Source organism: Lagopus leucura, unplaced genomic scaffold (genome assembly GCF_019238085.1).
Source record: "Lagopus leucura isolate 7727_CA_CO unplaced genomic scaffold, USGS_WTPT01 Super-Scaffold_100045, whole genome shotgun sequence".
NCBI classification, from domain to species: Eukaryota; Metazoa; Chordata; class Aves; order Galliformes; family Phasianidae; genus Lagopus; species Lagopus leucura.
The window spans coordinates 2,127,046-2,141,970 of NW_024962292.1; the positions used below are offsets into that span (position 1 = coordinate 2,127,046).

Genomic DNA, 14,925 nt, shown 5'->3' on the forward strand with positions numbered 1-14,925 from the left:
GTATTACAAAACAGAAAATGGTTACAGTTAATGAAAGAAGTCAAAATGCTGGCATCACGTCGTTTCCACATCGATACATAAAAATGGACAACACATTAAATAAACATTTTTGTTATTAACAGTTAGAAATATTAACACCAAAATCATGTATAAATTAGGAAATAAATGTACAAACTATTTCCAAAGTGCTCTTTCAAATACATTATATACACAACATTCAAGAAGTTCTTAATGTAAGACATTTCAGGGTGGTGGGATGTTGCTGCTTCGTTCCAAGTGTTGTTCGTATTCTCTCCAAAGGATTTCAGCACTTTCAAAAGCCATGGGGAAGGCTGGCTGAGAGCAATGTTGCACTCTGCCTACCTGTGATATTAACACAGCGTAAAGAAAACAAACCTACTTCCTTTCCTTTCCTTGATATTTGAGAGTACTTACTTGTATGAAAACACCAGCAGGAAAGATGAATGAAATAAGGACGGGCTGAAAACGCCTTGTTTTATCATTAATGAAAGCAGTAATGTTGCAAGGGCAGTGCTTGGACAACATCCCATAGCAAACTGTCCACTTACAGACTTTTCTCTACAGGAATAGACGTACTGAAGGGAGAGATCTTCTGTTTTACTGTGGTCTTGGTTTTTCAAAACACAAAGTGCTAGAACTCAAAATCCTGCAAGTATACCAGTTTCAACAAACAGAAATCCTACAGCAAAAGGTAAATTTACAGCATAAACGTCCAGTTAATCTCCTATTAAAAACTGCTCATTGCTTATAACCACCCTACTCTCACCACAGAGAAATTTGAACGTGTAATTTCATTTGTCAGTTACAGAAGCACTTCATAAGGGCTTCATTCAACACTCTACAGGGACATGGAAGTAACTCCAGATGGTCATACTGGCTTTTACACACCTCTAGTTCGTATTTCTAGATTCTCCCTCTATCGGTATTCTGTACTCAGAATATTGTTCCACAATCAAAGCTGAATTTGGTTGCTTTTCTGCCACCAAAAAAATAAAATAAATTAAAATTCTGAACTATTTCTGTTAAGCTAAAGAGAAAAAATGCTGTCAAGAAGCATAAATACAGTCAACAACAGCAATAATAATAATAAAAAAGACAATATTTATGCTTATAATTCTTGCTGGAAAATTTCAGTAAGGGCTATGGGAGAATCAGAAATAAAGAAGGATGCCAGCCACCTGCCTGTGAAATTTGGCATGAAAATGTATGTGCAAGTTATAACATTTGGAGTAGCATATTCAAGACTGAAAGGTTGCCAGATGTTTTCTCAGCACCACATGTAGCAATACTGACATCCAGGAGGATGACACTGCAGATCTCTGAACTTCCTTCTGTTTTTCTTTCCATGACAGAAATACCTTCATTTACATGGATATATAAAAGGTGCCACTAGTGATTAACATTTCCTTGAATATAGGTTTTGATCTTCTTTCTGTTCCTTTTACAACAGAAATAACAGACCTACGCAGATCATTGAATGATAAGACCTGGGTAGTTTGCCCAGTAGGTACTGCAGAGATTGCAGTTAATTTTATTTTTATAGCATGGAGCTGTCTTCACATAAGGAATGAAACCTTTCCCTTATGCTTAAGAAGTGAAGAGCCATGGATTTCAGAGGCTGGCAGGTAACCTGCAATACATTTAGTTTAAAAAAAGTTGATAACTTACCATAGGACACTTTCCTGGACTGAGATATGACTGAATGGCTTCGTATTTAGTTAGAGTGCAGAATAACCTGGCATTTTGTCAGAACGGGGCACAACTGTGATCAAATGATCCTAAAGCTATTTAGAAACATCAAGAATGGGGGGAAAATTAAAAACTTCTGCGTTGTATCAACATACAGTACTATACACAGCACCAAATATCAAACCATTAAAGCATTGTCTTGTTACCAGTAGTGCACTGCTTCATATCCAGCATGAAATGAACACTGTTCACATACAGACGCTGCTTTGTGCTAAGGGGTAACCAACATATTACAATGAATCAAAACTGCCGGCACATCCAGTTCAAAAGATGGAAATACTATTGAAATGAATCTGACACAGGATCATATTCTTTTATTGCTGGTAATTTCCATATTGTCCCTGGGGGGGGGGGGGAAAAAAAAAGAGAGAAATATAAATGTTGGAGAATAATATATCAGGGATTCATAAATAGAGTTAATTTTCTGCTGGTTTATAAATTCTGCAAGATCCACTCAATATGTCTGCACCAAAATACCAGATAGATTTACGTGCAGAGCTAGCAGCTAAATCTGCTTTTTTATAGCAGAAATTAAGACAATTTACCTGCTCGTAGCCATAAGGCCTCTGCTGCTGAGCGGATGGTCCTGTCTGAGAAGCTCTGTAACTCCCATATTGCTGCCCCTGTCCCTGTTGGTAGCTGGAATACTGTGAAGATGCTCCTTGTGCAGGACCTGAGGAGACAGAGACAGTTATTAATGGGAGTCCATTTGCTACAGGGAGTTCTTATGGTTAGCAAAATGTAAAGCGTGAGGGTAATAAAGGTTAGCGTGTACATACTGCAAGGCAGTCCCTTGCCTTGAAACTAGTATTTAGAATAGCCTTGTTTTCTCCAGCCCCTGTTTTTTGTACTGATTAACCTGAAATGGTTTCTTTCTTCCAGAGACCACGGGTGCCTGCAACTGACCAGTGAACAGTTCAAACCTGGTTTGATGACAGTGAGGAGCCTTGCTCCGGCAACCAGAAAGGTTCCACAGCCCTGTGACAGCGTTAGCTGTATCTCCAAATCACTTCCACTTTTTTTCTTTTCACCTTTTTTCCTCACCAAGGATTGAAACCTTTGCACGATGTTGCAAAGCGGTTCTCTGGATTGTTGATGTCAGTTTGGATTGTCTGAATTGTTTTTATGTCAGCTGCAAAACTATTGGATGTGTAGGAGGCATGAGAATCCATGCAGTGACCTTCTACCAACACCTCCCCGTCAACATGAGGCACGAGTACTTTATAACTTTCTCAAGTTATCAAGAAAGCAAGCAATGGGATGCTAACATAGCAGTTTGGAGTTGCTATATTAATGGATGTTACTGCCCAATCTCTTTTCATGCTATGCTGTTTGGCTAGTTATAGTATGTGCATGGCCAAGGTTAATCAATAAAATAGTTTAGCATAGTTTAGGTGAGGAATGGAGGCATCAAGATTAAGTACTGCAAATACTTGACAAGTGGCAGCTTTACCATATCCTTGCTGTTGTCCTGGGTAACTTTGTTGATTCGGGTATTGCTGCTGGGAATATGTTTGCTGTTGTGCAGCTCCCTGTTGGTATCCTGCCTGCTGCTGGCTGTACTGGGAGTTTCCTAAAGTGGAAAAAATTGACACAGTGTGGTTATGCTTGTAGCAGACCTTCCTCTGTTCCATCTCTAGTAAGGAGCCTTGGGCTGGAGCTCACAGACAGCCACTCTTTCAGAAACAGACGTTTGCATTTTGCCAGTCATGATGAATTTATTTCTCTAGTGACTTTTAGTTCTTTTGAATGGGAGGGAGTTGTTTATTTATACACATCATTAAACCAGTGAATAAGCAACCTGCTCCCCAAAGGGTTTTTTTCTGCTAAAGTGTTTCAGAAGAAAAAGGCAGAACCATAAAGATAAGGGTGCCAGGGTACACAGCTGGTTTCTCAAAAAGCCCTCCCAGTGTATTTTGATCCAGATAACGATGTTTATTCGTACATCCCAGAAAGACAACACATCTAGTTGTAACTGATTTTTAAAAACAACTACAATGCAGTATCCTAACAGTGAAATTCTATCTGGCTCAGCTACACCTGAGGAGAATTTTTTTTTAATGAACATGAGACTATGCACAAGCTAGCAACGATCCCACAGGGCTGCACAGCGTCTACCTCACACACAGGTACTGACATGCTGCGTACACAGTCTGATAACGGTGTTGGTATAACCGTGCTGTAATACCTACAGTTTGTCTTCTGGACACTTAAATAATAGCTAAGTAGCAGTTCAGTAACGTGTGCAGTGCAAGTCATGTTTTACATTTCCATAAGCATGCTGTCTCCTTAGTATTTTAGGGGGCTTTAGGGGGCTTTAGAGGGTTACAAAGATTCCTGATATTTTCCTACCTCCTTCATAATAGTGTTGTGTAGAGTCATCAAATGACCTGTCATAGCTCTGCTCAGTGTAGGATGACTGCTGATAGGCATAGTCACCATGTCCTGTAAGAAATTGCAAAGATTTATCAGATACATTCTTAATATAACTATATATATATGCTGGTGAATACATGCATTACGAAGTTGCTTAGGCATAAATATGGGGCTAAGAGAAAATAACCCAACCTAGGACAGGAGGTTGAGTATGCAGCAAGGAAGTTACACCTACAGATAAATCGCTAGCATATACTCATCCAAACTCGGCTTTATGCCCTTTATGAAGCAGTCTGATAGCAGTGTGCACTAATATGTATGTGTCTGTTTGCTGCTTCCAGGCAGAGGGATTAGAATGTTCTAACACTCGAAGTGGAAACAAATCCCAATGTGTTTGCCATGTCTGTGGATGTGGCAGTCATGCTGGCCTACACTATATCAGCACTACAGCGACAACAGTACAGAGGAATTACCATCTGGATAATATTGCTGATTCATAGGTTCTGATGAGCCTTGTCCATGACTGTACTGCTCACTGTAGTATTCCTCCTGACCCATGTACTGCTGTGAGGAACCTGCAAGCAAAGATGAGAGAGCACACTGAGCCCATGGACGACTGAGTGATGTTTGTTCTTATCTTCTTTATTTCTTTTTCTTTTTTTAAGAGAACAGCATTGACATCTTGATAAGTAAACAGGCTATGTATGTTGAGAGCAGTTTCAAAGATGTTTTGCTCACTGGAAAAAGGAAACAACTTTGTATTTTTAGAAAACAAAGCTAGTTGAAATTGAAATTATGCAACCGTCAGTAATAGAAGTCCTAAAACCACTCTCTTGTATGGCAATACCAAAAGTAATGGCAACGTTTCATCTACTAATCTGAGATATTAGGAAGCACAGGAATGTATTCCATGCTCATGAACATAGAGAGTTAAATATATTTCAATTAGTGTATTAATTTGTTCCTTAGCAAAATTCAGTTTATATTAGAATCAGTCTAGCAGCTTTGTTACCTCTTAGAACTTTTTCCAGAGAGGTGTTAGAGCATGGTGGTATTCTTCTGGTGTTTTCCTTGCTTTGGCCTAATTTTTCCTATTAATTGCTGGCACATTCTATCTTGTTTGCAGAAATGAGTTCCTTGTTAATTGTGCCATTTTACGGCTGATCCAATACCATTCAAAAGAAATGAAAAGGTTTCCAGTTACTTCAGTGAGCTGTATATCAAATTGTTCATCTTTTCACGGTTTCTTTTAGACAGAATTATTTCTAAACACCTGAAATAGTTAAATAAACTTGAAAAGAGATTAAAGTTCTTCTGATTGTCACGGTACTTCCAGCATTTCAGATTTCCCTTCTTTCCAGATGGGATTCCTAATGCATAAAAGTGACTTGGAAATCTTGTTCTCCTGCCTACCCTGCAGGTGATCTCATGGAGCTGCTGCTGCCACCAGCAGTGAGCTAGTCACACATCTCACCTTGCTGGGAAGCTCTGTAGGGGCCCATCGGTCGCTGACCCATCATGCTGTTGCCCTGGTTGCTCTGGCTCATCATGGCAATGGAGGACTGCCCCTGGTAATGCTGGCTCCCTCCTTGTGCCGAGTTGTAATGTGACGTTGCTGCTTGCTGGTGCATCATGGAGACTACAATGTACATGGAAAATCTGTTTTGTAAAGGGATGTGATGGTTCTCTCCCTAGTCTCTTTGGAAGCAAGTTAAAACGATCAACTACATTACATCCTGATCATTCTAGGAATTTTCCACAGGGGGAGATGTTTTCCTACTCTGTGCATTGAGCTCTTTTCAGTGAATCCAACAAGGATGCTGTTACATGTCAGTTCTTGCCATTTGTTTCAGTCACAGATTTGACAACACATCTGACTTTGAGTACTGCTAGTTGATTTGAAAAGAATGCATCGTTACTGGAGTAGGATTAAAGAAATAAGAACTGATATTTGTTCCCAGTTCTTTCTGACTCATTCATTGCTGTATTTGTTCTCTAATCAATTATTTTTTTCTAACCCATCTCATTATATATCCAATGATTACACATATTAATAAACTGACACTGTAGGATTGATTTGCCCCCTATATTTCTGAGAGAACTAACATTGGACAACCCATTCAATGCTCAGCAGTGATCATTTTTACTGGTCAAGAGACAAATTCGGAGCTGTCTGCTAGTCTCTATGCCCTCCAAGCAGTGTTAAGTATCACTATAAAATCATAACAACGTGGCAGTAATGTATAAATGATAAACGTGCAATACTCTGCTGGCAGGCTCCTTCAGATAGGATAAAGGTGCCTTTCCAATCCCTCCCACAGCTGTGAGATTTGCTGCCAGGCCCTAGCAGGGAGTGCTGCCACTCTTTGAACTGTTTTCCACCACTTGTTGTTAACTGTGGCAGGTCAATGTCAGTTAAAACAGGTCTGAAACTGTTCTGTCTCATTCAGAGACATCCTAAAGCTTTTCTTCTTGCATGTTTGTCCCTGTGTACGTAGAATATTTACAGAACACATTCACGTTGGTAAACCTCTGAGGTCACTGAAATGTCGAGCTGGCCCAGAAGGAGGAAGAGGGAGTTTACCTGGATTAGACTGCATGTTGATGTTTGTTCGAGAGACATAATTGCCTATCGAGCCCTGGCCTTGCATTGGCACATTCTGAGATGCAGGCACTGTATGGCTATAACCAGGCCCAGTTCCGTGACTGCTGACACTCATACTCAGAGAGGTTGTGGGCATTGTGTTCTGGCCTGACTGCTGCATAGGCACGTGGTTTGGACCTAGAAGAATTAAAGAGAGCAACAAGAAAATCTGTGCTATTATCAGCAACGTACAGAGAGCATTAAAGCCCTCACAGCCTTTCTGAAATACGGTAAGGCAAAACAAAACAGAACAATCCTCGTTATTAAAATCCTCTGTTACTGACAGACAGAAGTGCTTCCTACAAAGTTACAGCAGTGTTCCTCTTCCTGCCTGCCAAATCTAGCTGCACAGAATTGCAGGGGAAAATCAGCAGCTGTGGCCTATAACCAGTTCCTCACGGGCTTCCACAGATCTTGCAGGCAGTGAAATTCACAAATGCCAGCAGTGTCAGATACCTTAGAAAATACACAGACTCTGGAAACATCCCGGCCTTCTGAAATTCTTTCCTTCCTCCTGCCTGCTGTTAACCCCATTCACACAGATGGTGACAATAGGAAGGCACAATGGTGGCTGATAAACTCTGCACACTGCTGCATTCATTCATTCATTCATTTCCCCTCCGACCAACTGCACTTTGTGACTCAGGCTTAAGAAGCACCAGGGGGCCTCCCCTCAGAGGACCAAGAGGACAAGCTTGTCTTTCCCTTTCTGGAAGTTTGATTGAAACAACCTCAGACTTTCTGAAGACATATTGAGCAAGTGGCCATCGTAACACTGCTTACAGTACCTGTCCAGTATCACAGTCCAAAACTACTGGGCTGCTCCAACTGTACCCTAGCAGTGTGAGATGTGAATGGCATTCTGCTTACCTGGCAGTGTGCTGCTTTGTTTTGTTTTGTTTTAATTCTGTTGTTGTCGGATAACAAAAATTAGGGAAAATCTGGTCCTGATTTTTGTTATTAGTTGTTGCAAATAGTTTGATGAGTGAGTTTTGGAAAGTTGTTTTCACTGTGCATTGATACTGTAGAAATTATGATAGCATGTATTGTTACCTATCTAAATTCAGCTGTGTATTGCTGTCTATCAAATTAATTTAGATAGAATGGAAGACAAGCAGGATCCCTAGAAGAGACAAAATTATATTGCAATGTTTAGATAATGATATTTCAATCTGGTTATTAAGCATATCTACAGCCTCTGAAAAAATGTTTAATTCTCGTACTGCAAACCTCATTAACGACTCCTAATGATATTTCTAGTCATCAAAAACACAAGATTTGCTGTTGATCATTATATTTTCCTCTCACGGAGAGAAGCAAGCAGCATTTCTAATAGCAAACAAACAGAGCTATTTCTACTGAAATCTGCAGAACCAGAGACACGCAAACTGCTACAGAGGTCCAGCTCTGTGCTTTGTGAGAGTTCTGTGTATCTTCTAAAGCTGATACACGTTTTAGTGCAACACAAAACGTGGTGTTTGAATGGCATCTGCAGGCACTGAATGAGAGAGACTGGGCTCAGTAAGGCTCACAGTAAATCTTGCCCTGTTAGCATGGGAAAACATGAGACTCTGGGCTTTCTTTAAAGTCCCCCCCCCAAAAAAAAGTTTGGCTAATTCATGGTTGTAAAGGAAAATACGACAGCATGACCCAATGTGTTTAAATAAAAATACTAGAACAATAAGGCAAATACAAAGCACTGAATCTCTTTCATACTTTTGTGAATCTAAGGGAGCTGAGTTTTGTTTGAAAGGCCTCATTCATGATTTCTGAACAGCGAGGATTCCCAGTTGGACCCCATTCTGTCAGGAGGCAGCTGAGCTTCCCTTGGCTGATGTCTGAATCTACAAGTTCTGCCTGCAGGGCCACGGCATGAAGAATCACCAACTTGTGGCTGTTGGATTATTTGAAATTTCAGTGGGTTGGTTTTTAACCTGTCCCTACAGGCGGAATTACCATCAGTTACCATTAGTTATTGACCCGGCAGCCACTGCTGGTAATCATCGTATATTTAGGTACTACCTAGTGACTGTCCTGCAGAGATGATTCCTGTAAAGACCAGTGTGAGGACAATGAAGGATAAAATGTACTAGTTTGAGGTCTCCTTCCCTGTCCTTCCCTCTTTAACAATGCTGTACCTGTTCAGTACAGATTTTCATCTCCTTCAGATGAAAAATTTTCACAAGAACTGGAGTCCACACATTCATAACTGCTTGTGCATCCTTATGCCTAACTTGCAAAAAAACACTGTCCAATAATCACTGGCTGATGTTAAATCATTTCTCAGTCTCAAAGCCTATCTGTACATGAGGGTCGGGTGCCAGATAGCTTAAGGTGCCAACTCGATTCTGGCTGGCACAGAGACAGCAGCAGGAGGGGCTGGCACCCAGGTGGGTGCCCCAGGTCTGGGGTGGGAGGCTTCCATTCTTGCAGAGCAGCAGCACATGCCATCACTGCTGCTGTTACCTAGGCTACTCACTGCACACCAGGAGAGGCAGCCTAGTGCATTCTCACACCTTCCTTTTAAGAGCAGCTCTGTCTTGAGACCAGCCCCCAGTGGAGCGATACTTTAACAGCCTGGCACCACGCAGGTGCAGAGCACTGGACAAAGAGTAAGCTGCCCCCAGAGCCCCAGCTCGGGCTGTCAGCACTGGGTTGGGGGCACATGAGGTGAGCGTGCACCAGCACTGCTTGCCCACCTCTGTTCTGCAAGTGATGGCACCCAGCAGGACTGCCTCTTACTGAGCATTACACTGCTGTAAAGAACTGGGGAGCAAAGGAAAATACAAAAAATCAGCAGCAGTAACAGTGAAAATGCAGATTGTGAGTAAAAAAAGCAAACAATGTTCAGACTGATTCAGTGTAACACTTACACTGGTTAATAAATCTTTCAGAAAGGTGGCACGGATAGATTTCTCTCTACAGCTGGAAGTGTACAAAAGTAGGTACCTCCTCCATTTGATCAAGAGGTCCTACCAGCCTGACCACTAATAGATTTCCAAAAACTCAGAAGTAATTCCACTGCCTGCATCTGCTCCTGAGTTCCCCTGCCAAGGTCTGTGATTTTACAGTCAGATCCTTCTATTTATAGACATTGTTTTTCTCTCTCTCTCACTTTGGGAAAGACCCACATAAACAGAGCTGACTAAATAACCGTGAGGAACAAAATGAATACATGGATTATTAATGCTATAGAGTATTAATACAAAGTAAACAACAACAGCAAAAATCTCAGTTAGCTTCTTTTTAGTTGCAAGAACCAAAGAAACAAATAGATAAATGTGTATATTTGTCTTATCCGTATAAAATGTCTGTGCAGACTCTTTGGCTGCATGCTACAATCCCTGAAAGCTTCTGTGGAGGACAAAGGCTGATGTAACACCATTTTGTTCCCCCAAAGAAATCTATCTAGAGGAGCTTTGCAATCTAAAGGCTTGGCTGTGCAGTTAGTCATGCAAGCGATCCCATTTCACCCTGGCCAGCCCCACCATCTTCAAGAGAAAAATACTGCAATATATCATTTTTCTAACTAGAGACTTGGAGGCATCTTGGTGATTCTCATTAGACATTTTAAAAACTGTTTTCAGTTTCTCCCATAGAATTACTAAGCAGACTGGAGGCCTCGCAGAACCCAACATCATTACAGACTGTAGCCATTTTGTGATGATTTCAACAGTCCCAGAAATCCCCATCTGCCTGAAAGGTGAGTGAGGAGAGGTCTTTTACAGCTCTGTAAGTATTTTCTGCATTAATGATTTTGTTGCCAAGCAACAGCAAAGCAGCACAAAGGGGACCAAGGCTCACCATTGCTAATCTGACTCTGCATGAGCGAGGAAGGAGGAAGGCCCGTCCCGATTGCATCACTGAGATTGCTCTGTGAATGAAGAGACTGGTTGGATGCACTCTGAGTCATTCCTCCTGGGCCCAAGTTTATGTTTTGCGTTGGTGGCTGCAAACAACAAGGAGGAGAAGCAAATTTTTTGTTAGGTTTTATTAGGTTTTATTTAGAAAAATAATCACCCTCAAATTAGACCAAGCATGACTAAAAACTGCCTCAAGTAAGTAAGTGCTTCCCTTACTTTCTGAGCGAACCTTTTTCATTTGACTAGGATGTGTGAATGACATTCAGCACGACACGGGGGAGCCAGCAGGCAGCACAGCAAAGGTCTCCAAGCTGTGCTTCGAACAGAGGCTGGCTTCTGTGCCCATTCCTTTGTACTCAGATAAATTTCATTTGGACTGGACTGAAAGTAACTGCTGTGGGGAAATGCCTTCACAAACACTACACAGCAGAGTGTTGACAAACTGACCTTTGCCAAGCATAAAGCTATTGTGTGCTTTGTGTTATGCTGGATACTTCTCAAATCAATCAGTTCAGCAATAACCCCATTTTTAAAAGCAAACCAATGCCCAAATACTGAGATAAAATAGTGGCTTTTTTTTCTTTTTCCCAAGTAAAGAATACAGTAAGAATAAGCCAAGAATAATGAATCTGGAACAAATGGGTCCTGTTCACATATGTAACACTGCATCATTCCCAGTATTTAGAAATTAGGCCACTGCGACAGATATTAACACAAATATCCAAAAGAATGTATCTTAAGTGCAGTAAAAGTAGCTTTGCACTTGGTTGGTGGTCTGCACAACCACTTAGGGATAAAAAAGGTTTACTGACATCTATCAGTATCTGTATCAAAGCACATTTCCCTCTGGCATAGGAAATAAATGTGGTGGTAGCACTGGTACTTACAGCAGGAAGCAAGGACTGCATATTCTGGTTAGAATCTGCTATTGTTGCCAAGTAAACAAGGTTTCTGTGCAAGATTTGTTGGTATCTACAGAATAAGGAGCAAAGCTTATTTGGAAAGGGTTAACAACACAGAAAATTCCAGTTTATTAAATGACATCAGCCCACTTTACATCTGTCAAAGCAAACAGTTATCATGCTGACCCACATCTGCGCTGCTGTGCTTTTTCACAGTGTGTTCAACACCCATTTTATCAGTGGGTAAACGCGGGGGAAGCAGGAGGCAAAGCACACGCTTCTCTGCAAGCACTTGGAGTGCGCTGTGCAGCTGGGAGCTCAGGCTTTCCTTGAGAACTGACACTGGGTCAGCAGCTTTACCACAGATTCTTCCTCTGTCTAAGCAGGGTCCTATCCGTAGTGAAATTCCAAAACCCAAAACCTGTTTGCCCTGCCAACAAGCTGAGAAGAACAAGATTTTTTCAAGAGTGCTTTAACTGGAGTGTTTACTCAAGTCAGCACCACCTGAACCATTTCTGCTTCTTCACAGCCCTCCATGAACTGGAAAAGTTCATAAGGAAGAACAGGAGGGCATCCAAAAGCAAACTACAGATGTGCCACTGTGCAAAGAGTCAAACCTGGGGAGTTTGAGAAGAACGCAAGAGACAACATTTTTTAGCATGATTTTTTCTTCTGATAAGGGAAAACGTGTGGGAAGTAGTAAAACTGGCAAATATGGAGCCAAGGTTGTGAAAGGAATACAAAAAGCATGGAACTTGGTCATCTCCTCCCAAATGCACACAAGTCCCATAGTGTTGCCTTCTTTGCAGAAATGTGAGGTGACCCTTATTGCTCAAAATCTTCAACAGCTTAATTTGCAGGCAGGAGGTGAATACATTTGCATGGTTCTCCAGAATTAATAAATAATCTGTTAAAAATGTTCTAAATATTAAATTCTCAAATACTTTGGGGAAAAAAATAACACCCTCCATCCCAAGAACAATAAATAGTTTGTAATACAAGCAAATCTAACAGATCAGTCCAAGCATTTTCTCCCTGCTCAGTGGACAGCACTGCTCATGGTACAGCCCTAGAGAAAAAGTACTCCAAAAGCACAGCCCGAAACTCATCATACTCACTGAGTACATTCTGCAGTTTTCCCCTTGCTCTGATAATCCATAATACACTGTATTAGGTGGTGGTTTTCATCTAACATCTGCATAAAAGAAACACGATCAGAACATGTGAGAATCGTATGAAAGACCCGAGCTTCTGCGACACTCCGCGTTTGCTCTCCGTAGCCACAGATGGCGTTGTGGGCGCCTTGCTTTGGGATGCGAGCAGGTGCTACACGTGACGGCACGGTCCTTGACCCGCTGAGATGCCGAGGGCCCCGAGTTCTGATCACCACCCACAAGAAGATGCAGCTCACTGTCCTAAAATTGCTGTTTCTGAACATTTTAAAGCAGCGCCATCACTGCTGTGTGGCCAAAAGCTCTGACTTCCAGCACACCAGTTATCTTCTGGTGGTCTGCGGTACTGGAACGACTAAAGCTTTGAAAGACCACTGAGTTAATAAATAAAAACAAGCTGCTTTTATGTTACAAATACGAATAACAACACTTTTGTTTTTCAGTGCCATTAGAATATCAAAAAATCTTGCTGTAGTGGGAATTTGGGAGGAGCCCAGCACGTGCCCCCTCTGACTGCTCCGTTTCTTACACTGAACTGGAACGTCCATTCAGTCACTGTGCCTGCAAGTCCCCTGCTCAGCACCGTGCTTTGCAAACAGCAAATCACTGCCAGCAGCCCACCAGCACTGACAAACAGTCCTGAAGTCACACGGCAGTTAGAGAGAAAAAAAAAAGCCACTGGGATATTTCACTGCTTAAAATTAATTGCTCACAACACTGTGTGCTGCGAGAGCACGGGCTTCGTTTCCAAATAGCGCCCTGAGGTTCCAGTCACACTCCTCAGGCTCATAGCAGGTCGTTCTGCCCAATCTCTTTTCTGTAACGTTCTGCCCATTTTTCCCTAGAAGTCACAAATTGGCACCAGAAAATGGTTTGGCTGCAAAACCTACTGACGATCCGTTCGTTGCTGGGTTAGCAACAACGCTGCCTCACTGCCCATCGTCCACGGACCGACCACGACCAACACCTACACCTCCCTGCCGCCGCACTGCATGAGCTGCAGGAACAAAATGCCTTCGTGGTGGGGAACGCAGGCACAGCAGCACAAGTACAAATGACAAATAGCGGTCAAAGTGAAACAGGCGTCTTTATTGAGTCTCCAGCCTCTTCCTTATACAGTTACCTTTTGTGGGAGGGACGGAGGGTCGGCAGGTGCACGCACTGCACTCCCTGCTGCCAGCCCTCCGGGATGGGAAACAATAACTTCCCAACTGGGAGCCCTTCTGTACCGTGTGGAGAGCTCAATTGCAGAGAACATCTTCAAAACCTTTGTCATTACACACCAATAAACACATCACAAATAACAGCAACAGCAGACGAAAACCACCACTGATCGCTGCTCCCTCTGGCTTCTAAGATTCCGCATCCAAACACGAAACCCTCGCCAATGCAGCATTTTATTTCATTTTTTTTGCTGATATACCGTCAGAAATTAAACATATATTTGCAAACGCTATTGCATTTTTCCACTGCATTATTGTCAGTCTTTTTCCCTCCAGCAGCAGCCAACGTGCCAGCGGATTTCATTCCGTACCCCTTCTCTGGCTCTCTCTGCAGCGATCTGCACACCTTTGCTTTGTTCCACCTCCTCCTCCTCCTCCTTCCCCCACCTCTCTCCAGCTGTCCATCTCTGCAGCCCTGGCCATGCACGAGTTTCCCTGCTCGCCCGCAATCTGCCTCCTTCCACGGCTGCGGGAGCACGGACGGAATCACGTCCACCCCATCGGTACAAAGCATGCTGTTTTTACCTTCTGGATAGTTTGCTGGGTCACCTCCCCTTTGCCTCTCGGGCGAGCAGAAGCAAAGGCAACCGACATGGTGGGCTTTTTTTATGTGTCTATAATATATGGGTCCCAGGCTCTAATAATATTGTTATTATCTGCCTGCTATTGCCGTGCGAGGATTCTCCGCAGTGCGCGGGCAGGGGAGGCGCCGCACATGGTACGCTCTGAGCCCGGCGCCCAGCGGCGGCCAGCGCGCCCCGGAGCGGCACACGCCGCCCCGCGCCCGGGGCCGGTGCCGGCAGCTCGGGGCGGGGGGGCTGCAGGGCGGATTTGCGGGAGGGGAGGAGAGCGGCCGCCCGCCGCCCCGCGCCTCTCCCCGCCGCCGCACATGGTGCGTCCCTGCCGCCGGGTTTCCTGTCGCAGCCGAGCGGCATCTCCCTGCCTCCGCCGGCCGCCGCCAGGTGCGCCAACTGC

At 43.1% G+C, this 14,925-nt stretch overlaps 1 protein-coding gene across 1 annotated transcript; it reads right to left on the reverse strand.

Annotated features, from left to right (window-relative positions):
• Positions 1-142: 142 nt before the first annotated feature.
• On the reverse strand, positions 143-14,632 carry SS18L1 (SS18L1 subunit of BAF chromatin remodeling complex). Its single transcript, XM_042884740.1, has 11 exons — positions 14,476-14,632; positions 12,674-12,750; positions 11,541-11,625; positions 10,595-10,739; positions 6,731-6,928; positions 5,621-5,785; positions 4,620-4,721; positions 4,123-4,215; positions 3,224-3,343; positions 2,316-2,443; positions 143-2,111 (listed from the first exon to the last, which is right to left on the reverse strand). Exons 1-11 carry the CDS (start codon positions 14,542-14,544, stop codon positions 2,085-2,087), a joined length of 1,209 nt encoding a protein of 402 aa, XP_042740674.1. The 5' UTR covers positions 14,545-14,632; the 3' UTR covers positions 143-2,084.
• Positions 14,633-14,925: the final 293 nt, after the last annotated feature.